This window comes from Salmo salar, chromosome 07 (assembly GCF_965601325.2).
Source record: "Salmo salar chromosome 07, fSalSal1, whole genome shotgun sequence".
Taxonomy (NCBI): domain Eukaryota; kingdom Metazoa; phylum Chordata; class Actinopteri; order Salmoniformes; family Salmonidae; genus Salmo; species Salmo salar.
This window is the reverse complement of record NC_138297.1, coordinates 43,099,349-43,126,019: the sequence shown is the minus strand read 5'-3', so window position 1 is coordinate 43,126,019 and position 26,671 is coordinate 43,099,349. Positions and strand designations below refer to the sequence as shown.

Sequence of the window (26,671 nt, the reverse complement as noted above, 5' to 3'; positions counted from 1 at the left end):
TCATATCAGGATGAGCCTGCAGGAAGGGTACCACATGAGGGAGGAGGATGTCTTCCCTGTAACGCACAGCATTGAGATTTCCTGCAATGACAACGAGCTCAGTTCGATGATGCTGTGACACACCGCCCCAGACCATGACGGACCCTCCACCTCCAAATCAATCCCGCTCCAGAGTACAGGCCTCGGTGTAACGCTCATTCCTTCGACGATAAACGCGAATCCGACCATCACCCCTGGTGAGACAAAACCGCGACTCGTCAGAGAAGAGCATTTTTGCCAGTCCTGTCTGGTCCAGCGACGGTGGGTTTGTGCCCATAGGCGACATTGTTGTCGGTGATGTCTGGTGAGGACCTGCCTTACAACAAGCCTACAAGCCCTCAGTCCAGCCTCTCTCAGCCTATTGCGGACAGTCTGAACAATGATGGAGGGATTGTGCGTTCCTGGTGTAACTCGGGCAGTTGTTGTTGCCATCCTGTGCCTGTCCCGCAGGTGTGATGTTCGGATGTACCGATCCTGTGCAGGTGTTGTTACACGTGGTCTGCCACTGCGTGGACGATCAGCTGTTTGTCCTGTCTCCCTGCAGCGCTGTCTTCGGCGTCTCACAGTACGGACGTTGCTATTTATTGCCCTGGCCACATCTGCAGTCCTCATGCCTCCTTGCAGCATGCCTAAGCCAAGTTCATGCAGATGCGCAGGGATCATGGGGATCTTCTTTTGGTGTTTTTCAGAGTCAGTAGAAAGGCCTCTTTAGTGTCCTAAGTTTTCATAACTGTGACCTTAATTGCCTACCGTCTGTAAGCTGTTAGTGTCTTAACGACCGTTCCATAGGTGCATGTTCATTAATTGTTTATGGTTCATTGAACAAGCATGGAAAACAGTGTTAAAACCCTTTACAATGAAGATCTGTGAAGTTATTTAGATTTTTTACGAATTATCTTTGAAAGACAGGGTCCTGAAAAAGGGACGTTTCTTTTTTTTTGCTGAGTTTATGTGCCCACTTTCCAGGTTTCTTTCCACAGACAACTATTTCCTGGGCATGGAATCAATGGAGGGCTGAACTGTGGACAGGCTCAATGAATTCCACTTCCTCAAACCTCCTCCTCTCCATTATTGGAAGTGCCTCCATCTTCTTTTCACAGCGGGCTAAAACAGAAAATGTTGGCACAAGTGTATTTTAAATTAGTTCAGACTTGCTACTATCAATAGGTTAATTTAGAAGGCAGCCAAACTTCAAACATAAGAGTATATGCCTTCTAAGTGCCTTGTGCAGCAAGCAATACTGACTTGAAAATATTTAAAAACTAAACCAATAGATGTGAAATTAAGGTATTTTGTACCCTAACTGTTTAACTATCTCAGTAAATAAAGAGTCATATATATATATATATATATATATATATATACACTTTGATTCCTCTTAGAGACAATCGTATTTCTACACCAGACCCATCATTACAAACATTGATACTAAGTTAGGATGTCAGTAACACTACTACAAGTCAGGGACAACAGCAATGTGTAATGAACACGAGGGGAGACAGAGAGCTGGTTTCAAGCGCAGGGCGCAGCAGGTGTTTAATGTAAAGGACCACAGGAGGAGGCAGGTAGCTGGGTCCAGGGACAGGCAGAAGGTCATACACAGGGGGTCCAAAAAGGCAACAGTACAGGCAGGGAAAAAGGGTAGTAATGTCGTCCGGGAGATCAGGCAATAGGTAGGTAACAGGAAATCCGATAGGCTAAGGTACAGGCAGGGAATAGGCAAAAGGCGTCGTTAGTGAGGCAGGCAAAACTATCATAGACGGGAGGATTAAATTACGGGAAACCCAGCACTCCGACTAGAAGCACGTCACAAAACTAACAATTCCTCACACTGATGGGGTGCAAAGAACTGAACTAAATAGTGTGTGATAATGACATACAGGTGTGTGAACAGATGATCAGAATTTGGGTGATTGGGATCTGGAGCGTGAGCTGCGTTCATGGGATCTATGTGTTTGAGAGTGTGAGCTGGAAACTGGGCTGGACAGTGAGCTGCGTTCAGGGGATCTATGTTTGAGAGTGTGAGCTGGAAAGTGGGCTGGAAAGTGAGCTGCGTTCAGGGGATCTACGTGTATTAGAGTGTGAGTTGGAAGCAGACGTTACACAATGGCAATTCTACACTCAAACCAATTATTTACCAATAGCTAAAGCAGAAAGTAGATATTAGAGTATATTGCAGCATCAGTGCCCTAAAAACTGTCTCTGTGAATGGACCACTGTCTGTTAAATCTAAGCTGCAGTAGACATCTTGCCCCAGGGTCTTGATAACTTTGCTCCGATGGGTAGCGTGACTGCTGATGTCTGACTGAAACTGCCCATCGTCCTCTCTCTAGCCTTTCTCTCTCTTCACTCTCTATTCCATCTCTACCAACCCCCTGATTCCTTTTTCTCTACCTCTCCCTTCCTCTCAGAATCCTTCCTGATTGATGATTGATCCACAAGTTTTTATTAGTTCCCCTCAGGGCTGAGAAACATGCACAAATCTCACACACCATGCCCGGGCTCCATCTTAACCAGACCGGAGGCATGTGAAACAGGGATGAGGTGTATTTCCAACCCAATTTTTTTTACATGAGATATCTACACCCGAAAAAAAAAAATACTATCATGCCTCCTGATTAGAATTGCTCCACCAGTTCTCTGTGGGTATGCCACAGTGACATAATCATTTGGACAACAGTTGGGTTATACCAGAGACGGTTGTTTATACACACAGTCACACATCATTCTCAACCCTGACAGGACTGCAATCTCTCACCAAATCTCTGCATATCTTGTCAAACCAGGAGAGACTTTATAAATATATATGTAAAACATTTTTTTAAACCTGGCAAGTGAACAAAGAACAGATTCTTATTTACAACGACTGCCTGGCAAAAGACAAAGGCCTCCTGTGGGGACGAGGGGGGCTGGGATTATAAATGCAAAAAATAAACAATGTAAGACAAAACGAACAACGCAGACAGAAGACACTGGCAACAGCAACAATACAACAGCAAACAAACAGTGGATATGTGTGCGTGCAGGCATATGTGTGGGGTGTGCGCTTTTGAGAGTTCATATGACATATATCTATAAGGGCCCTCTGTCTCCAATCCACTCCATATGGCTCATGTCTCATGCACCTGTAGTGAGCTATAGAGCCAGGGCACTCTGTATCATTTTTTGTTTTTAAAGCTTGGCCGAGACATCTTTAAAAAATGCATTTCTAATGGAGACAGTGGGGGTATTGTTCCACTTCCCAATCCAGCTTCACGGTAATGCAGAGGGGAAATCACTGCTGTAATCACAGCATAATAGATGTCTGATAAGAACAGCACACAGTGAAAACACTAGGCCATTCAGACTCCATCACAGTTAACACAACGCATAGAGAAAATAGGAACATTGTATTTTTCGACCCTTGGGTTAGGAAATAGTTTTCCATTAATTAAAGGGATACATGCTAATAGATACCCATAGACTTCCAGGCTTTGCGCTAACGCTAGTTAGCGTTGGCACACAAAACTACCTTTAACTTCCTTCATACTGGACACAGAGACATACAAATATATCCACGAATTCATCTGACTCTGGGGAAGTAGACAAAGGGCTTCATTGCCAAAATGCCAAAGTATCCCTTTAACACGAAGCCGCTGTATTGTACACACTCATACATGTATTCTAAGCTTTGTATGTCCATATTAAGTGCAACAGAGGCTATTTAGTGTCTATCAAATTGATGTATGTGACTGTAGACGGTTGTAGATTCGTCAGTCAGTTGAAGCAGAGCTCTAGAGGGAGAGACCTAGATGTACGGCTGTAGATTTTTCTAAAAGCGCAGCCCTCCATCATCGTCACCATCATCCCTCTATCCCTTCCTCCCTCCATCTCTCCATCCCTCCCTCCATCCATCCCTCCCTCTGCACTCCACGGAATCTCAGTCATCGCCTGTTAACTAATTATCAGCATGTCAGAGGTGATTTCTCTCTCTGACAGCAGGTCCGTTGTTATCCCTAATGTTCATATTCCCAAGGCTCCCTCTCCCTAGAGCTAGGATAAATAGGCTCAGTATCAGGCCCAATCTGATATTGATGTCATGTATCCGGTGGTGGTAGCAGCGGACGTAGCTCTGATAGTTCTGATATGTGAGGAGCTCTTGCAGTGGATCACTCATGTTAAATTAAGACAACGGTCAGTAGACAGGACCGGAAATCTTTGGAGGCTCCCTGTCTGACAGCCTCGGAAAGCATAGGCCGGTCATTAGAGGAGAAAAAAATGCTTCAAAGTTACAGTTCTGACTCATAGGTGTCAAATCAAATCAAATTGTATTTGTCACATGGGCCGAATACAACAGGCGTAGTGTCACGACTTCCGCCGAGGTCGGTCCCGCTCCTTGTTCGGGCGGCGTTCGGCGGTCGACGTCACCGGTCTTCTAGCCATCGCTGATCCATCTTTCATTTTCCATTGGTTTTGTCTTTATTTTCTACACACCTGGTTTTCATTATCCAATTCCATGTTCATGTATTTAAACCTCTGTTTCCCCCATGTTTGTTGTGTGTGATTATTTCTATGTTCAGTTCGGTTCATGATGGCTGGTTTTTCCACGGGTGCTGTGTTCACCCGTGCGTAATGTTTACCGTTGGTTATTGGTCATGTCACGGGCTGGCTCGAAAAAACAGGAGAGGTAGAGTCAGGCGCAGGAGACAGAGAGTTCTTGACCACACTTCTTTATTCAAGAAAACTGGATGTGGTCGCCAAAAATATAGGGACGCAGCCCTTAAATAATTCTGCGGTGGTGTACACAATGAACCAACCACAGGCAGAGGAAAACCAGCACACGTTCCTCAAGCACATAAACCGGACAAGAAACACAATCACGCACAAACACAGACATCCTACGCTAAACTAAATAACCCCCCCCCCTACTAATGACTAACCCAAAACAGGTGCGTGCCTACCTAGACCTAACCAACAGAAAGTGAAACAAAAAAGGATCGATGGTAACTAGTAGGCCGGCGACGACGACCGCCGAGCTCCGCCCGGCCGAGGAGGGGCGCCACCATCCGTCGGTGTCGTGACAGGTCAAGTGTATTTGTTTACCTTGTGCCTTTGTTTTTTTGAGTAAAGCACGTTGCTCACTCATTTTGCTTTCCTGCACCTGACTTCATGCACCAACAACACTCACCTTCTGACAGGTAGACTTTACCGTGAAATGCTTACAAAAAGTAACACAATAAATCAACATAACAATAATGAGGGGACCCATGCCAAATCTTTTCAGTCTCCTGAGGGGGAAAAGGTGTTGTCGTGCCCTCTTCACAACTGACATGGTGTGTTTGGACCAGGATCGTTTGTTGGTGATGCAGACACTAAGGAATTTAAAACTCTCGACCCGCTCCACTTCAGTCCCGTCGATGTTAAAGGGGGGCCTGTTTGGCTCTCCTTTTCCTATAGTCCACGATCGGCTCCTTTGTCTTGCACACATTGAGAGAGAGGTTGTTGTCCTGGCACCACACTGCCAGGTCTCTGACCTCCTCCCTATAGGCTGTCTCATCGTTGTCCGTGATCAGGCCTACCACTGTTGTGTCGTCAGCAAACTTAATGATGGTGTTGGAGTCGTGCTTGGCCATGCAGTCGTGGGTGAAAAGGGAGTACAGGAGGGGATTAAGCACGCACCCCTGAGGAGCACCAGTGTTGAGGATCAGCATGGCAGATGTGTTGTTGCCTACCCTTACCACCTGGGGGTGGCTCGTCAGGAAGTCCAGGATCCAGTTGCAGAGGGAGGTGTTTAGTCCCAGGGTCCTTAGCTTAGTGATTAGCTTTGTGGGCACCATGGTGTTGAATTCTGAGCTGTAGTCAATGAACAGCATTCTCACATACGTAGGTGTTGCTTTCGTCCAGGTGGGAAAGGGCAGTGTGGAGTGCGATTGAGATTGCTCCATCTGTGGATCTGTTGGGGAGGTATGCAAATTGGAGTGGGTCTAGCGTGTCTGGCATGATGGTGTTGATGTGAGCCATGACCAGCCTTTCAACGCACTTCATGGCTACCGACGTGAGTGCTATGGGGCGGTAATCATTTAGGCAGGTTACCTTCGCTTTCTTGGGCACAGGGACTATGGTGGTCTGTTTGAAACATGTAGGTATTACAGACTCAGCCAGGGAGAGGCTGAAAATGTCATTGAAGACACTTGCCAGTTGGTCCGCACATGCTTTGAGTACACGTCCTGGTAATCCGTCTTGCCCCGCGGCTTTGTGAATGTTGACCTGTTTAAAGGTCTCGCTCACATCGGCTACGGAGAGCGTGATCACACAGTCAGACCGTCATCGTTGGCCGGATGAGATCACTTCTCGGTCGTGTTCCCCCTGCCTTCTCTGGAAGAGAAGAACTTGCGGTCAGGGACTTTGCACATGTCGCTCAGGAACCTGGGGAAACTCCATGCTGTGACAGGTTTCTGTTCTTCATACCACTACTTCCCATTTATGTCACTCACATGGTTCAATAAACACAGTCAACTTTTCTCACTGAAGGGAGACTGGTAAAAGAGAAGGAATAGGTGGTCATATAAGTGATTCGATCAAGACACCTCTAAGGTGTAGCCTGATGTTGTTTTCTGGGCACAAAAGGTTACAGACTGTGGGTTGCCTGGCGCTGTGAGTTGCCTAGCAACCCCTTTAGCCATATAGAAAGACTGGTTCTGATGAGGTCTATTATACCCACAATTATCTGTGTAAGAGAGAAGGAAAATCATACTAGTTCCCTTTTCATAATTCATAGTAATACAATGCTTTGAATCCCTCTTTATTATTGGGAACATGATAAACTCATGTCTTTATCACTATCGACTACAATAGCTATTATCACTCACCAACATTGCATATCATTGACATCCTGAATAATGTTTCTATTGAGGAGTTAAATGGTTGTCTGTCTCTATCCTAAGCTACAATCCCTTGACACTTTGAGGCATCACTAACACTGTATGTGTTTACATGATTTGACGGATTCTTTTTCTGTTTATCATCAGCCCCATCTGTGTGCTGTGTGTGATCTGATACCATCATCACTCATAGAGAATGGCTCTGGTGAACCTGCAGAGAGGCTTATTCCTTCAGAGAGCTTTACACCCAGCCTGGAACAGACACCAGTCTCCCAGCATCCTGCAAACTCCTAACTATGGCAGGGATCATCTACTAGATTCAGCTGCTGGCCGATTTCTTTCTTGACTGGATGGTCAGAGGGCCAAAACCTAAAATAAACAAAGAATTTGCAGACAGCAAACAGATATAATATTTGACTAAATCATAATAATTTCAAACCTTGCTTACATTTGTAGACAATCCCATATATCTCCCTATTATACGTGGGAATACTTTGGAACAGATTACACTATATATACAAATGTATGTGGACACCCCTGCAAATGAGTGGATTCGGCTATTTCAGCCACACCTGTTACTGACAGGTGTATAAAATCCAGCACACAGCCATGCAATCTCCATAGACAAACATTGGCAGTAGAATGGCCTTACCGAAGAGCTCAGTGACTTTCAACATGGCACCGTCATAGGATGCCTCCTTTCCATCAAGTCAGTTCATCAAATTTCTGCCCTGCTAGAGCTGCCCCGGTCAACTGTAAGTCCTGTTATTGTGAAGTGGAAATGTCTAGGAGCAACAACGGCTCAGTCGCAAAGTGGTAGGCCACACAAGCTCACAGAACGGGACTGGCGAGTACTGAAAGTCATCTGTCCTCGGTTGCCACACTCACTACCGATTTCCAAACTGCCTCTGGAAGCAACGTCAGCACAATAACTGTTTGTCAGGAGCATCATGGGTTTCCATGGCCAAATGGTTTCCATGGCCGAGCAGCTGCACACAAGCCTAAGATCACCATACGCAATAACAAGCATTGGCTGGAGTGGTGTAAAGCTCGCCGCCATTGGACTCTGGAGCAGTGGAGTGATGAATCACGCTTCACCATCTGGCTGTCCGACGGACAAATCTGGGTTTGGCGGATTCCAGGAAAACGCTATCTGCCCCAATGCATAGTGCCAACTGTAAAGTTTGGTGGAGGAGGAATAATGGTCTGAGGCTGTTTTTCATGGTTTGGGCTAGGCCCCTTAGTTTCAGTGAAGGGAAATCTTAGCGCTACAGCATACAACAACATTCTAGATGATTCTGTACTTCCAACTTTGTGGCAACAGTTTGGAGAAGGCCCTTTCCTGTTTCAGCATGACAATGTCGCCATGTATTTTTATAAATATTTTTTTTTAATTTCGTGCAAAAAACAAATGTGGGAGGGGCCAATAATATCACCCGCGGGCCAAATTCGGCCAGCAGGCCAACAGTTGGAGAATCCTGCTCTATGGAGTAGCTGCCGTGTGTGATTACAGGAGCGGGAGATAGAAGGGGGAGTAGAAGAGGAGAGAGAGAGAGAGAGGGAGAGAGAGAGGGAGAGAGAGAGGGAGAACTAGAAAGCGGGGGGGAGAGAGAGGTGGGGAGCAACAGAGGGAGAGGGAGAGGGAGAAGCCCTCCTGGCTCCTCCTCCGCAGAGCAGAGACGGCACCCAGGGAACCAGGCTTGTGCTCCAAACCCAGCTGCTGCCTGCTTCCCTGCTTCTCCTCACCATCTGTGTTCTCTCCTCTCTGGGTGATTCACTCCTCAATCACTAAGCCCCCCAATACCCCTCCATCCACAAGCTACATATACAGCACTCTACAAAATATATTATTCACACACTTGATGGAGGGGGTGAATTGAGCCACATATGTGTAGCCACTAGCCAGCAACGATGAGCGACTTTCAGGGGAGATTACATGCTCTTGCTAAAGGTGCCCTTCCTAGGTGGATGATCTACTGGGTGTCAGTGTATTTGTAGAGTTAATCAATAGAAGTGAATTCATTGCTTCACTAGCCTCTGGTTAAACCTGAAGGAGTGGAGTGTGTTTCTCCATAGAGATGCAGAGAGGAACTCTCCACCTCTCCTCTTCACTATTCGCTCTCTGTATCGCCAGAGGACACAAACAAAGACAAACAAGTCTGTGCTGCATTGTGTACCCCAAACTCACCCCTCACTCTGGGGAATGGGGGAAGGGAAGCAGAGCGGGAAGAGGAGGAGAGAGGGAACGAGAAGGAGAAGCAACAGACCTAGGGAATGAGAGATATGGTGAGAGAGAGAGAGAAAGAGTAGGAGAAAGAGTAAGAGAGAGAGAGAGACGGACAAAGAGAGAGAGAGAGAGAGAACAATAGAAAGAAAGAAAGAGAGAAATAGCTGAGGGCAGTATTTAAATGAGTCTGGCAGTCAGACACACAGCTACAGCTGAGTGTGAATTAATTCCACTGTGTGCTCTCTCCCTGTGCTCTACTGGAGCTGTTTACCCACAGCTCTCTGTAATCTAAATAAGACCTACATAAAGAACGGAATGGAGAGGTTAAAAAACAGGACCTGGTGGATCGGAGGAAAGGTCGATGGCTTTGTTTCTCCCTCTCTCTTCTCCCCAGTCTGCCTGGTTTCCTGACCCAGAGAGAGAGGACCCGACCTGGGGAGAGATGGGCAGATCTGGGGTACCGGGTCGGGTAGAACCAGGGAGCTGGGCCTCTCCCCTGAGTTCTACTACTCCCTACTCCCTCCCTACTCCTTCTGGTGCAGACACACCAGGGAGGGGTGATCCACATACTGTACTGTAGCAGCTGGCAGACACCACAGGTCGCCACCAAATGTTCTGGGTCAGCTCTAGTCTGGTTTTAGAAGGCTAATGTGTGTGTGTGTGTGGGGTGTGTGTGTGTGTGTGTGTGTGTGTGTGTGTGTGTGTGTGTGTGTGTGTGTGTGTGTGTGTGTGTGTGTGTGTGTGTGTGTGTGTGTGTGTGTGTGTGTGTCCTACCTGTATGCCCTTGTTGACTGAGCACATGTATGGTACTTGTTATGTGGTAATCTGTTGTTGGCTGAGCACATGTATGGTACTTGTTATGTGGTAATCTGTTGTTGACTGAGCACATGTATGGTACTTGTTATGTGGTAATCTGTTGTTGACTGAGCACATGTATGGTACTTGTTATGTGGTAATCTGTTGTTGACTGAGCACATGTATGGTACTTGTTATGTGGTAATCTGTTGTTGGCTGAGCACCCGTATGGTGCTTGTTATGTGGTAATCTGTTGTTGGCTGAGCACCTGTATGGTGCTTGTTATGTGGTAATCTGTTGTTGGCTGAGCACCTGTATGGTGCTTGTTATGTGGTAATCTGTTGTTGGCTGAGCACATGTATGGTGCTTGTTATGTGGTAATATGTTGTTGGCTGAGCACCTGTATGGTGCTTGTCATGAGGTAACCTGTTGCTGTTGTGTTGGTGGATAAAACTGTCACGCTGAGAGGGCTTTGTCTGCTTTCTACCTGGCTGGTTTGGTCTGAAGGACACACACACACCACAGGAGGCTGCTGAGAGGACGACGGCTCATAGTAATGGCTGGAATGTAGTAAATGGAATGGCATCAACCACATGGAAACCATGTTTGATACTATTCTATTTAGTTCCATCCATTACTCTGAGCCCATCCTCCCCAATCAAGGCGCAACCAGCCACCTGTGACACACACACACGGGAGGGCTAGCACAGTGTCCGCAGGGCTTCCATGGAGGCTTTTTGTCTTCTTGTTCTCATTGATCCTGTAGTCTGCTCCTGACACTAACACAATGGCATCACTAGCAGTAGTCTCTGACTCAATTTATAATCCTAAAACAAATACAAAGAGATCGATTGACAATGGCAGCCCAATGACCCATCTATGACTCTCTCAATGTTTATCACACATCAATAATGTAGCGAGAGGAGTAAGGATTCAAGAGACTAGCCTATTACTATCAATGAAACACCAATTGGAAACATGATTGCTAATTATTGCTAATACAAGATGATAGCTTGGCTGTGGTGGCGGCAGGTTAAAAGCTTTGTAACCAAAGTAACCAAAAAGTAGCTGGTTCAAATCCCCGAGCCAACACGGTGAAAAATCGATGTGCCCTTGAGCAAGGCACTTAACCTTATTTGCCCCCGTAAATCACTCTGGATAACAGTGCCTACTGAATGACTAAACTGATGATGCTTAAGGACGTTTTTATGGTAAAACTGGGATTCCACCAGTTTCTTCTTTCATCCAAACACATCATCCCCCACCACCACTTCATCTATAATTGAGCGTTCACGCTCTCTTTTGAGGATGCCAGATTATTTGATGATTTTAAGCCCGCCACCCTCCTACACCTCTCAGAGGTAAAACTCTGACGATTCACTTTACTAGTCTGTGATGTGGCCAACATTTAGATTAAACAACGTGTAGAAAAGACTGGAGGCTAGAGATATAATACGACACAACCTTGCAAACAACATTAAACTGGCCAGGCATTGAAAGACCGGAGGCTGTGAGGGAGACATAGGTATTGAAGTTCACATTAACAAACAACATTATAGAGGCAACGTGAGGTGACACATCAGATGCGAAATCGTAAAGCAGCGCCGATTTCTCCTGACTGACCTTGAAATTATTATAACTTCTATGAATAAAATGTATAACATAAAAAAGCCCTTGAGGTACTCCCAACCGCCTTAACAACCTTTGTACATAAATGATCTGGAAAATAATCTGTTATTCAAAACACTATCAAATCTTCTGCGTGGCATTTTCTTAGTGGAACAGTGGAATTACTCCACAGTACGGTGATAGGGAATTATAACCGAGTTATAAGAGTTCTGCCTCAGCACAAGGCAGTGCCAAGGCAAAAATAGAACTCTCTGATGTAAGACATTAAGCCCAAAGGGCTCTTAAAGGTTATGGCCCTGGAATGACAGTTTGGGGAAAAAGATAAGTTGAGCTGTATCACTATATTACTAGGCTCTCTGTATGGTCTGGTCTGTGGTAGAGGGTATTATCCTATTGAGAAAGAGAGAGAGAGAGAGCGAGAGAGAGAGGGGGGGGAGTGGGAGAGGGAGAGGGAGAGAGAGATGAGAGAGAGATAGAAAAGAAAAGGAAGATAGAGAGAGAGAGAGGAGGGAGAAAGAGATAGAAAAGAAAAGGAAGAGAAGAGAAAGAGTTATATAGGATGTACAGTGCCTTCAGAAAGTATTCACACCCCTTGACTTTTTCCACATTTTGTTGTGTGGGATTAAAGTGGGATTAAAATCGATTGAATTGTCATTTTTCGTCAAGAATCGACACCATTTTTTTTTCACATAAAATGTTGTAAAAATAAAACACTAATATAAAGTGTTGTGATTAGATAAGTATTCAATCCCCTATGTTAGAATCACCTTTGGCAGCGATTACAGCTGTGAGTCTTTCTGGGTACGTCTCTAAGAGCTTATAACAACCTGGATTGTACAAAATATGCACATGATTATTTTTCAACTTCTTCAAGGTCTGTCAAATTGGTTGTTGATCATTGCTAGACATCCATTTCAAGCCTTGCCATACAGTTTCAAGCCGATTTAAGTCAAAACTGTAACTCGGCCACTCAGGAACCTTCAATGTTGTCTTGGTAAGCAACTCCAGTGTATATTTGGCCATGTGTTTCAGTTTATTGTCCTGCTGAAATGTGAATTTGTCTCCCAGCGTCTGTTGGAAACAGACTGAACCAAGTTTTCCTCTAGGATTTTGCCTGTGCTTAGTTCTATTCCATTTACTTTTATCGTACCCATCATCATGCTTGAAAATATGAAGAGTGGTACTCAGTGATGCGTTGTGTTGAATTTGCCGCAAACATAACGCTTTGTATTCAAGACATAAAGTTAATTTCTTTGCCACAGTTTTTGCAGTTTTACTTTAGTGCCTTATTGCAAACAGGATGCATGTTTTGAAATATTTGGATTCTGCACAGGCTTCCTTCTTTTCAGTCTGTCAATTAGGTTAGTATTGTGGAGTAACTACAATGTTGTTGATCCATCCTCAGTTTTCTCCTATCACAGCCATTAAACTCTGTGACTGTTTTAAAGTCACCAATGGGCTCATGGTGAAATCCCTGAACAGTTTCCTTCCTCTCCGGCAACTGAGTTAGGAAGGACACCTGTATCTTTGTAGTGACTGGGTGTATTGATACAGAATCCAAAGTGTAGTTAATAACTTCACGATGCTCAAAGGGATATTCAATGTCTGCTTTTTTATGTATACCCATCTACCAATAGGTGTCCTTCTTTGTGAGGCATTGGAAAACCTTCCTGATCTTTACGTTTGAATCTGTGTTTGAAATTCACTGCTTGACTGAGGGACCTTACAGATAATTGTACGTGTGGGGTACAGAGAGGAGGTAGTCATTATTGCACCGAGTCCCTGCAACTTATTATGTGACTTGTGAAGAAAAACAATTATTACCATAACAGAGTGGTTGGATACTTATTAAATCAAGACATTTCAGCTTTTCATTAAAAAAAAAGGAACATCAATATAATCTCAATATAATCCATTTTAAATTCAGGCTGTAAAGCAACAAAATGTGGAAAAAGTCAAGGGGTGTATTTATTTTCTGAAGACAGTGTATGGGTGGAAATCTTCCCCGGTGGCAATAAAACCATATAATTTCTGTTTATGTCGAAGAAGGGACACAATTTTCCACTCCAAGGAGCAGATGGCGCAACATTTTTATATAAACACTAAGCAACTTTGTGAGAGGGAAACAAATTAAGCCGAGCTCACTCGCCTACACCGATTCCCCGCCAGGGCTTGTTGAGCTCAATCTATTTTCTAACCATCACTGAAGGAGGTGTGTGTGTGTGTACAGTTTGTGGGGTTTTATTGGTTATGAAAGCATCCACTGACAGCAGAATACCTTGGGTGATTAAACACGCATGCTGATATCTCCTTCACTGAAGCAGCCGTCCACTTCGATCAATAATATCTCTGTAATTGCTGTGCCTAAGTGCCAAGACTGTATCTAAAACATGCACTAAAAAGGTCACAAGGCCTTGTAGTACTGTACAAAAGTTTATGTGGACAAGATGAGACTGTCAATTGAAGAGGGAATGTATATATCATATCTAGTCATCTGACAGGCTAGATATTTGTAGCCCAGTCTGTTTGATGTGGAGGTCTGACATTTGAGGAGGGTTTTTGATGTGGTAGGGATGGCATGTGCTGTGTGTGTGTGTGTGTGTGTGTGTGTGTGTGTGTGTGTGTGTGTGTGTGTGTGTGTGTGTGTGTGTGTGGTGTGTGTGTGTGTGTGTGTGTGTGTGTGTGGGGGGGGGGACCTCTCCATGTGTTTGTGTCATTGTGTGTGTGCAGGCGTACATCTGCGTTTGTGTGTGAGTGTGCATGTGTGTGTGTATGCATGTTGCATACAAAGTCATTGTGGGATAGCCAGTCCTCCATGGCCAATGCTCCCAGTCTGCAGGTTATCAGGCTGCAGCCCCGTGCCTCCCCCACTGTGCCAGTCTACCTACTGCGCCATCACTACCCATGATCCCATCTCTACCCCAGCTTTGATCTGCGCTTCACTGGCCTTCGGCTGCTACAGACAACAGACACAGCAGGCTGAATATGTTTCGCACTGTACTGCCCTGGGTGTAATGAGCCCCGACTTCAACTTTCAACACATTTCACGTTACAAAGGTAGAAAGTTACACATGTGATTTATGTATTGTTGTATGTATCGTTCATTCCCTGTGTATGTACTGTAGGCATATTGACTGTATGTTCTGTATGTGTGTACTGTTGTAGACCTATCTTTATTTATTTTCTTGTATTTATTTGGGAGGGGGGGGGGGGGGTAGATCAGCTTCAATATTGCAGATAGATTGTGGCTTCAATCAATAACATTTTCTGATCATTTCCAAGATATATATTTGTTAAATATATACACTACCAGTCAAAAGTTTGGACACACCTACTCATTCAAGGGTTTTTCTTTATTTTTACTATTTTCTACATTGTAGAATATGGCAAGAACATCTCAAATAATCAAAGAAAAACGACAATCCATCATTACTTTAAGACATGAAGGTCAGTCAAACCGGAAAATCTCAATAACTTTGAAAGTTTCTTCAAGTGCAGTCGCAAAAACCATCAAGCACTATGACGAAACTTGCTCTCATGAGGACCGCCACAGGAAAGGAAGACCCAGAGTTACCTCTGCAACAGAGGATAAGTTCAGTAGAGTTAACAGCCTCAGAAATTGCAGCCAAAATAAATGTTCACAGAGTTCAAATAACAGACACATCTCAACATCAACTGTTCAGAGGAGACTACGTGAATCAGGTGTTCATTTTTTAATGAACCTTTATTTAACTAGGCAAGTCAGTTAAGAACAAATTCTTATTTACGATGATGGCCTACACTGGCCAAACCTGTGCGCCGCCCTATGGACCTCCCAATCACAGCTGGTTGTGATACAGCCTGGATTCAAACCAGGGTGTCTGTAGTGACACCTCTAGCACTGAGATGCAGTGCCTTAGACCACTGCGCCACATGGGAACCTCATGGTCAAATTGCTGCAAAAAAACACTACTAAAGGACACGAATAAGAAGAAGAGACTTGAGCAATGGACATTAGACTGGTGGAGATCTGTCCTTTGGTCTGATGAGTCCAAATTTGAGATTTCTGGTTCCAACCGCCGTGTCTTTGTGAGCTGCAGAGTAGGTGAATGGACGAACTTCTCATGTGTGGTTCCCACCATGAAGCATGGAGGAGTTGTGATGGTGTGGGGATTCTTTTCTGGGGACACTGTCAGTGATTTATTTAGAGTTCAAGGCACACTTAACCAGCATTGCTCTCACAGCATTATGCAGGGATACGCCATCCCATCTGGTTTGCGCTTAGTGGGACTATCATTTGTTTTTCAACAGGACAATAACCCCAAACACACCTCCAGGCGGTGTAAAGGCTATTTGACCAAGAATGAGAGTGATGGTGTGTTGCATCAGATGACTTGGCCTCCACAATCACCCAATCTCAACCCAATTGAGATGGTTTGGGATGAGTTGGACCGGAAGAGTGAAGTAAAAGCAGCCATCAAGTGCTCAGCATATGTGGGAACTTCTTCAAGAGTGTTTGAAAAGCATTCCTCATGAAGCTGGTTGAGAGAATGCCAAGAGTGTGCAAAGTTGTCATCAAGGCAAAGGATGGCTACTTTGAAAAATTTCAAATATAAAAGATATTTTGATTAGTTTAACACTTTTTTGGTTACTATATGATTCCATATGTGTTATTTCATAGTTTTGATGTCTTACTTTTTATGCTACAATGTAGAAACGTTTGACTGGTACTGTGTATTGTAGACCTATCTTTGTATGTGTATGTTTTTCCTTTAGGCCTATGCATGTATGTACAGTGCATTCGGAAAGTATTCAGACCCCCTGACTTTTTCCCCATTTTGTTATGTTACAGCCTTATTCTAAAATGGATAAAATTGTTTTTCCCCTCATCAATTTACACCCAAAATCACATAATGAGAAAGCAAAATAGGTTTTCAAAAATTTTACAAATGTATTAAAAAGAAAAAATGTAAATATCACATTTACGTAAGTATTCAGACCCTTTGCCAGCGATTACTGCCTTGAGTCTTCTTGGGTATGACGCTACAAGCTTGGTACACCTGTACAGTGCCTTGCAAAAGTATTCACCCCCTTGGCGTTTTCCCTATTTTGTTGCATTACAACCTGTAAATTAAATAGATTTTATTTGGATTTCATGTAATGGACATACACAAAATAGTCCAAATTGGTGAAGTGAAATAAAAAAAAGAACTTCTTTCAAAAAATTACAAGAAACATTTTTTTACTGAAAAGTGGTGCGTTCATATGTATTCACCCCCTTTGCTCTGAAGCTCCTAAATAAGATCTGGTGCAACAATTACCTTCAGAAGTCACAAAATTAGTTAAATAAAGTCCACCTGTGTGCAATCTAAGTGTCACATGATCTGTCACATGATCTCAGTATATATACACCTGTTTTGAAGGCCCCAGAGTCTGCAACACCACTAAGCAAGGGGCACCACCAAGCAAGCGGCACTATGAAGACCAAGGAGCTCTCCAAACAGGTCAGGGACAAAGTCGTGGAGAACAGATCAGGGTTGGGTTATAAAAAAATATCAGAAACTTTGAACATCCCCTGGAGCACCATTAAATCCATGATTAAAACATTTTAAGAATATGGCACCACAACAAACCTGCCAAGAGAGGGCCGCCCACCAAAACTCACAGACCAGGCAAGGAGGGCATTAATCAGAGAGGCAACAAAGAGACCAAAGATAACCCTGAAGGAGCTGCAAAGCTCTACAGCGGAGATTGGATTATCTGTCCATAGCACCACTTTAAGCCGAACACTCCACAGAGCTGGGCTTTACGGAAGAGTGGCCAGAACAAAGCCATTGCTTAAAGAAAAAAATAAGCAAGCACGTTCGCCAAAAAGCATGTGGGAGACTCCCCAAACATATGGAAGAAGGTACTCTGGTCAGATGAGACGAAAATTGAGTTTTTTGGCCATCAAGGAAAACTATATGTCTGGCGCAAACCCAACACCTCTCATCACCCCGAGAACACCATCCCCACAGTGAAGCATGGTGGTGGCAGCATCATGCTGTGGGGATGTTTTTCCATCGGCAGGGACTGGGAAACTGGTCAGAATTGAAGGAATGATGGATGACGGTAAATACGGGGAAATTCTTGAGGGAAACCTGTTTCAGTCTTCCTGAGATTTGAGACTGGGACAGAGGTTCACCTCCCAGCAGGACAATGACCCTAAGCATACTGCTAAAGCAACACTCGAGTGGTTTAAGGGGAAAGCCCAGAACTCAATCCAATTGAGAATCTGTGGTATGACTTAAAGATTGCTGTACACCAGCGGAATCCATCCAACTTGAAGGAGCTGGAGCAGTTTTGCATTGAAGAATGGGCAAAAATCCCAGTGGCTAGAGGTGCCAAGCTTATAGAGACATATCCCAAGAGACTTGCAGCTGTAATTGCTGCAAAAGGTGGCTCTTCAAAGTATTGACTTTGGGGGGGTGAATAGTTATGCACATTCAAGTTCAGTTTTTTTGTGTTATTTCTTGTTTGTTTCACCATTTTGCATCTTCAAAATGGTATGCATGTTGTGTAAATCAAATGATACAAACCCCCAAAAAATCAATTTTAATTCCAGGTTGTAAGACAACAAAATATGAAAAATGCGAAGGGGGGTGAATACTTTCTCAAACCACTGTATTTGGGGAGTTTCTCCCATTTATCTCTGCAGATCATCTCAAGCTCTGTCAGGTTGGATGGGGAGAGTTGCTGCACAGCTATTTTCAGGTCTCTCCAGAGATGTTTACATTTACATTGTTTTTAGAGTGAAGTACATCGGAAAAAAGCAAAAGAAAACTGCAAGACTGAATAGGAGAAAAAACAAGCAACAAACAAAGAAGATAGGCTTTTGAAAAATAACTATTTTTCATAAAATTGTAGTTATCTTAGCTAGCTGAATTGTTTACCAGTTGCTAAGCAGTTGCTAGGGACTCTTTTGGAAGAAGCTAGCTAGCTAACGAAGAACAACAAAGAATATCTAGTTAACAGAAGAAAAGAAAGAGAAAATCAGGACAGAAGAAAAAGGATATCAAAGTGAAACAGTTCTCTAAAGACACAAGAGACAATAATACAAGAAACAACACTTCTGTAGCTTGTCAACTATGTGTCTGTCTATCCCTGTTCTCTCCCCTCTGCACAGGCCATACAAACGCTTCACACCGCGTGGCCGCTGCCACTGTAACCTGGTGGTCCCAGCGCGCACGACCCACGTGGAGTTCCAGGTCTCCGGCAGCCTCTGGAACTGCCGGTCTGCAGCCAACAAGGCTGAGTTCATCTCAGCCTATGCTACCCTCCAGTCCCTAGACTTCCTGGCGCTGACGGAAACATGGATTACCACAGATAACACTCCTACTCCTACTGCTCTCTCTTCGTCTGCCCACATGTTCTCGCATACCCCTAGAGCATCGAGCCAGCGGGGTGTTGGCACTGGAATCCTCATCTCTCCCAAGTGGACATTCTCTCTTTCTCCCCTGACCCATCTGTCTATCTCCTCATTTGAATTCCATGCTGTCACAGTTACCAGCCCTTTCAAACTTAACATCCTTATCATTTATCGCCCTCCAGGTTCCCTTGGAGAGTTCATCAATGAGCTTGACGCCTTGATAAGTTCCTTTCCTGAGGATGGCTCACCTCTCACAGTTCTGGGTGACTTTAACCTCCCCACGTCTACCTTTGACTCATTCCTCTCTGCCTCCTTCTTTCCACTCCTCTCCTCTTTTGACCTCACCCTCTCACCTTCCCCCCCTACTCACAAGGCAGGCAATACGCTTGACCTCATCTTTACTAGATGCTGTTCTTCCACTAATCTCATTGCAACTCCCCTCCAAATCTCCGACCACTACCTTGTATCCTTTTCCCTCATGCTCTCATCCAACACTTCTCACTCTGCCCCTACTCGGATGGTATTGCGCCGTCCCAACCTTCGCTCTCTCTCTCCCGCTACTCTCTCCTCTTCCATCCTATCATCTCTTCCCTCTGCTCAAACCTTCTCCAACCTATCTCCTGATTCTGCCTCCTCAACCCTCCTCTCCTCCCTTTCTGCATCCTTTGATTTTCTCTGTCCCCTATCCTCCAGGCCGGCTCGGTCCTCCCCTCCTGCTCCGTGGCTCGACGACTCACTACGAGCTCACAGAACAGGGCTCCGGGCAGCCGAGCGGAAATGGAGGAAAACTCGCCTCCCTGCGGACCTGGCATCCTTTCACTCCCTCCTCTCTACATTCTCCTCTTCTGTCTCTGCTGCTAAAGCCACTTTCTACCACTCTAAATACCAAGCATCTGCCTCTAACCCTAGGAAGCTCTTTGCTACATTCTCCTCCCTCCTGAATCCTCCTCCCCCTCCCACCCCTCCTCCCTCTCTGCGGATGACTTCGTCAACCATTTTGAAAAGAAGGTTGACGATATCCGATCCTCGTTTGCTAAGTCAAACGACACCGCTGGTCCTGCTCACACTGCCCTACCCTGTGCTTTGACCTCTTTCTTCCCTCTCTCTCCAGATGAAATCTCGCGTCTTGTGATGGCCGGCCGCCCAACAACCTGCCCACTTGACCCTATCCCCTCCTCTCTTCTCCAGACCATTTCCGGAGACCTTCTCCCCTACCTCACCTCGCTCATCAACTCATCCTTGACCGCTGGCTACGTCCCTTCCGTCTTCAAGAGAGCGAGAGTTGCACCCCTTCTGAAAAAACCTACACTCGATCCCTCCGATGTCAACAACTACAGACCAGTACCCCTTCTTTCTTTTCTCTCCAAAACTCTTGAACGTGCCGTCCTTGGCCAGCTCTCCTGCTATCTCTCTCAGAATTACCTTCTTGATCCTAATCAGTCAGGTTTCAAGACTGGGCATTCAACTGAGACTGCTCTTCTCTGTGTCACGGAGGCTCTCCACACTGCTAAAGCTAACTCTCTCTCCTCTGCTCTCATCCTTCTAGACCTATCTGCTGCCTTTGATACTGTGAACCATCAGATCCTCCTCTCCACCCTCTCCGAGTTGGGCATCTCCGGCGCGGCCCACGCTTGGATTGCGTCCTACCTGACAGGTCGCTCCTACCAGGTGGCGTGGTGAGAATCTGTCTCCGCACCATGCGCTCTCACCACTGGTGTCCCCCAGGGCTCTGTTCTAGGCCCTCTCCTATTCTCGCTATACACCAAGTCACTTGGCTCTGTCATATCCTCACATGGTCTCTCCTATCATTGCTATGCAGACGACACACAATTAGTCTTCTCCTTTCCCTCTTCTGATAACCAGGCGGCGAATCGCATCTCTGCATGTCTGTCAGACATATCAGTGTGGATGACGGATCACCACCTCAAGCTGAACCTCGGCAAGACGGAGCTGCTCTTCCTCCCGGGGAAGGACTGCCCGTTCCATGATCTCGCCATCGTGGTTGACAACTCCCTTGTGTCCTCCTCCCAGAGTGCTAAGAACCTTGGCGTGATCCTGGACAACACCCTGTCGTTCTCCACTAACATCAAGGCGGTGACCCGATCCTGTAGGTTCATGCTCTACAACATTCGCAGAGTACGACCCTGCCTCACACAGGAAGCAGCGCAGGTCCTAATCCAGGCACTTGTCATCTCCCGTCTAGATTACTGCAACTCGCTGTTGGCTGGGCTCCCTGCCTGTGCCATTAAACCCCTACAACTCATCCAGAACGCCGCAGCCCATCTGGTGTTCAACCTTCCCAAGTTCTCTCACGTCACCCCGCTCCTCCGCTCTCTCCACTGGCTTCCAGTTGAAGCTCGCATCCGCTACAAGACCATGGTGATTGCCTACGGAGCTGTGAAGGGAACGACACCTCCATACCTTCAGGCTCTGATCAGGCCCTACACCCAAACAAGGGCACTGCGTTCATCCACCTCTGGCCTGCTGGCCCCCCTATCTCTGAGGAAGCACAGTTCCCGCTCAGCCCAGTCAAAACTGTTCGCTGCTCTGGCACCCCAATGGTGGAACAAGCTCCCTCACGACGCCAGGACAGCGGAGTCAATCACCACCTTCCGGAGACACCTGAAACCCCACCTCTTTAAGGAATACCTAGGATAGGATAAAGTAATCCTTCTAACCCCCCCCCCCCCCCCCTTAAAAGATTTAGATGCACTATTGTAAAGTGGTTGTTCCACTGGATATCATAAGGTGAATGCACCAATTTGTAAGTCGCTCTGGATAAGAGCGTCTGCTAAATGACTTAAATGTAAATGTAAATGTAAATGTAATGTTTGATCGGGTTCAAGTCCGGGCTCCGGCTGGGCCACTAAAGGACATTCAGGGACTTGTTTCAAAGCCACTCCTGCATTGTCTTGCCTGTGTGCTTAGGGTTGTTGTCCTGTTGGAATGTGATCCTTCGCCCCAGTCTGAGGTCCTGAGTACTCTGGAGCAGGTTTTCATCAATGATCTCTCTGTACTTTGCTCCGTTCATCTTTCCTGTCTCCCAGTCCTTGCCACTGAAAAACATCCCCACAGCAAGATGCTGCTACCACCATACTTCACTGTAGAGATGGTGCCAGGTTTCCTCCAGATGTGACGCTTGACATTCAGGCCAATGAGTTCAATCTTGGTTTCATCAGACCAGAGAATCTTGTTTCTCATAGTCTGAGAGTCTTTAGGTTCCTTTTGGCAAACTCCATGCGGGCTGTCATGTGCCTTTTACTGAGGAATGGCTTCCGTCTGGCCACTCTACCATAAAGGCCTGATTGGTGGAGTGCTGCAGAGATGGTTGTCCTTCTGGAAGCTTCTCCCTTCTCCACACAGGAGCTATGGAGCTCTCTGGAGTTCTCTCACCTCCCTGACCAAGGCCCTTCTCCCCCGATTGCTCAGTTTGACCGGGCGGTCAGCTCTAAAAAGACTCTTGGTGGTTGCAAACGTATTTTATTTAAGAATGATGGAGGCCACTGTGTTCTTGGGGACCGTCAATACTGCAGAAATGTTTTGGTACCCTTCTACAGATTTGGGCCTCGACATAAACCTGTCTCGGAGCTCTACAGACAATTCCTTTGACCTCATGGCTTGGTTTTTGCTCTGACATGCACTGTCAACCGTGGGACCTTATATAGACAGGTGTATGCCTTTCCAAATCATGTCCAATCAATTGAATTTACCACAGGTGGACTTCAATCAAGCTGTACAAACCTCTCAAGGATGATCAATGGAAACAGAATGCACATGAGTTCAATTTTGAGTCTCATACTGTAGCAAAGGGTCTCAATACTTATGTAAGTAAGTTATTTCTGTTTGTTATTTATTTTTTGTGAACATTTCTAAAATCCTGTTTTCACTTTGTCATTATGGGGTATTGTGTGTTGATTGATGAGGAAAACATTTTATTTAATACATTTTAGAATAAGTCTGTAACGTTATTTTTTTTTTTGAAAAGGTAAAGGCGGTCTGAATACTTTCTGAAGGTACTGTATGTAAAGGTTGTATTGTATACTTTTGTATTCAATGGTATGTGAGGGGTTCTGCTTTGATATTGCAGTCACATAAATACGGGGTATCTCACCCCCATGGTGATTTATAAATCTGTTGACGTGTTTCTCCCCATCGTCAGTCATCTCTTGCTGTTACAGCTTAAACACACTAAACCTATGAGCTGCTTCCTCTGATAACACACAGCAGAGTGCTGTGCAAACATAGACACTACAACACATTCATACTCATTCCACTCAGTCTCAGACAGTTCATTGCATCCTCCTGATATATGGTGTAAATATTGATGGAGTATGGCATATAGAGAATGGAGATTGTTGGTGGCTGTTTACTTGAATGTCACTACAACGCAAGGCATTCATATTAATTTGTTTCACATACATTTCTTTTCCTTGATATATCGGCATGATGTACTGTGCCTTCAGAAAGTATTAACACCCCATGTTTTTTTTCACATTTTGTTGTGTTACAGCCTGGATTTAAAATGGATTAAATTGAGATCTTTTTGTCACTGGCCTACACATAATAACCAATAATGCCAAAGTGGATTTATGTTTTTCGAATGTCTTGAGTCAATAAGTATTCAAACCCTTTGTTATGGCAAACTCTTTGATATTGGCTATCTGTAAATAAATAAAAAAGAAGAAAATGATTTATACTTTTACTTTTGATACTTAAGTATATTTTAGCAATTACATTTACTTCTGATACTTAAGTATATTTAAAACCAAATACTTTTAGAACTTTAATCAAGTAGTATTTTACTGGGTGAGTTCTATTAAGGTATCTTTACTTTTACTCAAGTATGACAATTGGGTACTTTTTCCACCACTGTCAACAAGTCACATAATATGTTGCATGGGACTCACTCTGTGTGCATTAATAGTGTTTAACATGATTTTTCAATGACTATCTCATCTCTGTCACCCTAACATACAATTATCTGTAAGGTCCCTCAGTCGAGCAGTGAATTTCAAACAGAGAGGTTTTCGAATGCCTCGCAAAGGACACCTATTGGTAGATGGGTAAAAAAAAGAAAAAGCAGATATTGAATATCCCTTTGAGCATGGTGAAGTTGTTAACTATACTGGGAAGAGGGCAAAGCAGACCAGAAGTGGGTTTAGTGGAGGTCTTATTCTGAGCACAGACCGAGCAAACTGAGACAAACTCCACAACATCTCTCTCCATGGTGGAGCACCAAAAGCGCTGATGCAGGAAGGTGAGGGTCTGGTTCATACCTGGTTGACAGGTGAGTAGAATGGACCCACTGAAGAACATCAGAGCGAACTGAATCTGGAACAAACAGAGCATTTCTAGGACCGTTACCTGGGTCAGGCTGGTTCTGCTGAGCACGGCGAATATGGGACTCGATCTCCCAGGAGACGGTGGCAACGATGCAGGTGGATGGCACAATGGTATCTGGCTCGTAACCAGTGTTGTCGGCGGTGAACTGGCGGAAAAGGGTGTCAGGCTTGGTATTCCTAGAACCGGGGCGAGTGTGAAGTTAAACCTCCCAAAGAACAATGCCCATCTGGCTTGCCAGGAATTCAGACACTTGGCGGTCTGGATGTAGGAGAGGTTTGTGTGGTCCATCCACACGATGAAGGGGAGAATAGAACCCTCCAGCCAGTGACGCCATTCCTCAAGAGCTTCACTGCCAGGAGTTCCCGGTTACTGATGTCAAGATTTCTCTCTGCAGGTGAGAGCATATGGGAAAAGAAGACACATGGGTGGAGCTTCTGATCAGAGGGGGGACGTTGAGACAGAACAGCACCTACCCCGGTGTCAGAGGCATCCACCTCCACGAAGAACTGGAGTTCTGGGTCGGGCTGGGTGAGGATCAGCGTGGCAGTGAAGCGATGATTGAGTTCCAGGAAAGCTGCCTCTGCCTCAGGGGTCCAGTGGAATGGAGTGGAGGTGGAGGTGAGAGTTGTGAGAGGTGCTGCCATGCGGCTGTAGCTGCAGATGAAACGTCTGTAAAAATGTGCAAACCCCAGGAAACACTGTAGCTGCTTCAGGTTTCAGGGCGCAGGCCACTCTGACTGCCCTGACCTTGGCGGGATCCATACGAAACCGTCCCTGTGCAATAATATAACCCAGGAAAGACACAGAGGAAGCATGGAATTCACAATTTTCAGCTTTAGCTAAAATCTTATTCTCCAACAGCTGTTGGAGAACGTGTTGCTGGTGAGCCTCAGAGTCCTTAGAAAAAATCTGAACGTCATCCACATAGAAAAAAACTAAGCGTCCAATCACATCCCTCAGTACATCATTGACTAGGCTCTGGAAAACAGCAGGGGCGTTAGTGAGATCAAAATGCATGACCAAATACTCAAAGTGTCCAAGTGGTGTGTTGAACACCATTTTCCACTTGTCCCCCTCTCTGATGCGGACAAGGTGGTAGGCATTCCGGAGGTCGAGTTTGGTGAACACCGCGGCACCGTGGAGGGGGGCAAAAGCAGAACTGATGAGTGGCAAGGGATACTTGTTCTTCACAGATATGTTATTCAGCCCACGGAAGTCTATGCACGGCCTCAGCTACCCATCCTTTTTCTTTACAAAGACAAAAACATCAGCAACTGGAGAGGAAGAAGGCCTGATATGTCCTGCAGCTAGGGAATCCTGGATGTACCCCTTCGTGGCCTCCTGCTCGGGACGAGAGAGGTTATACAACCGGCTACAGGGGAGAGGAGCTCCAGGTTGGAGGTCAATGGAGCAGTTGTATGGCCAATGAGGCGGCAGCGACATAGCGTGGTGCTTGCTGAACACAGGAGCTAGATTGTGATACTCGAGAGGGACTGATGACAGGTCCAGAGGTTCTGGAATGGACTGGGGCACAGGCAAGGCAGGGGCAAGGGCAGAACGAAAACAATTTGAGTGACAAAATTAACTCCAAGTGGTTACCTTTCTGGTGGTCCAGTCGATCTGTGGATTGTGCAGTTTAACCAAGGATGGCCAAGGACCATGGGAGAGGGCAGTCGATTATGTGGAGACTGATCCTTTCCTGGTGATTCCCAGAGAGACGAAGGATGACAGGGACAGTTCTCTCAGACACGGGCGAGGAGCAGTCCGTTGAGAGCGTTGGCATCGAGGGGTGAATCAAATGGAACAGTTTCCAGGCCCAACTGGATAACGACACCTCAGTGCAGGAAACTCTCGTTGGCACCTAAGTCTATGAGGGCAGGCAGAGGATAAGCCTGGCTCTGCCACACAAAGGTGCTGTCTAGCAAGGGTCTAGGGGGAGATGGACCAGTGATTTGGCTCAACAGTATATCCCCCACAACTGCCGAGCCACCTCCTTTTGCTGGTCGCAGGGAACAAGTGGAGACGAAGGGACCAACCTGGCCACAGTATAGGCAGCTCCAAGTGATGATTCGCTGCTGCCTCTCCTCGGGTGAGAGACGGGCCCGGCAGAGCTGCATGGGTTCAGGTTCTGGAAGAGACTTGGGAAGGGAAGCAGTCGGAGGAGGAGAACCAAGAAAAGAAGCAGATGTAGTGATGGGGCATGCAACCCTACCTGCCCTCTCCAGCCAACGCTCATGGAGACGGTTGTCGATGCAGATGGCGAGAGAGATGAGCTCCTCGAGTCCATCAGGCTCAACCCTGGACACCAACTCATCATTGATGGTCTCAGTGAGAGCTTGCTGGAATGCTCCCTGAAAGGCCTCTTCATTCCAGCCGCTCTCAGTGGCGAGG

The 26,671-nt window shown here is 45.6% G+C and overlaps 1 protein-coding gene across 1 annotated transcript; it reads right to left on the bottom strand.

Annotated features, from left to right (window-relative positions):
* LOC145879939 (uncharacterized) lies at positions 1-24,924 on the bottom strand. The gene is made up of 5 exons (XM_082977215.1): positions 24,754-24,924; positions 24,302-24,425; positions 24,125-24,213; positions 271-711; positions 1-177 (listed from the first exon to the last, which is right to left on the bottom strand). Exons 1-5 carry the CDS (start codon positions 24,922-24,924, stop codon positions 1-3), a joined length of 1,002 nt encoding a protein of 333 aa, XP_082833341.1.
* Positions 24,925-26,671: the final 1,747 nt, after the last annotated feature.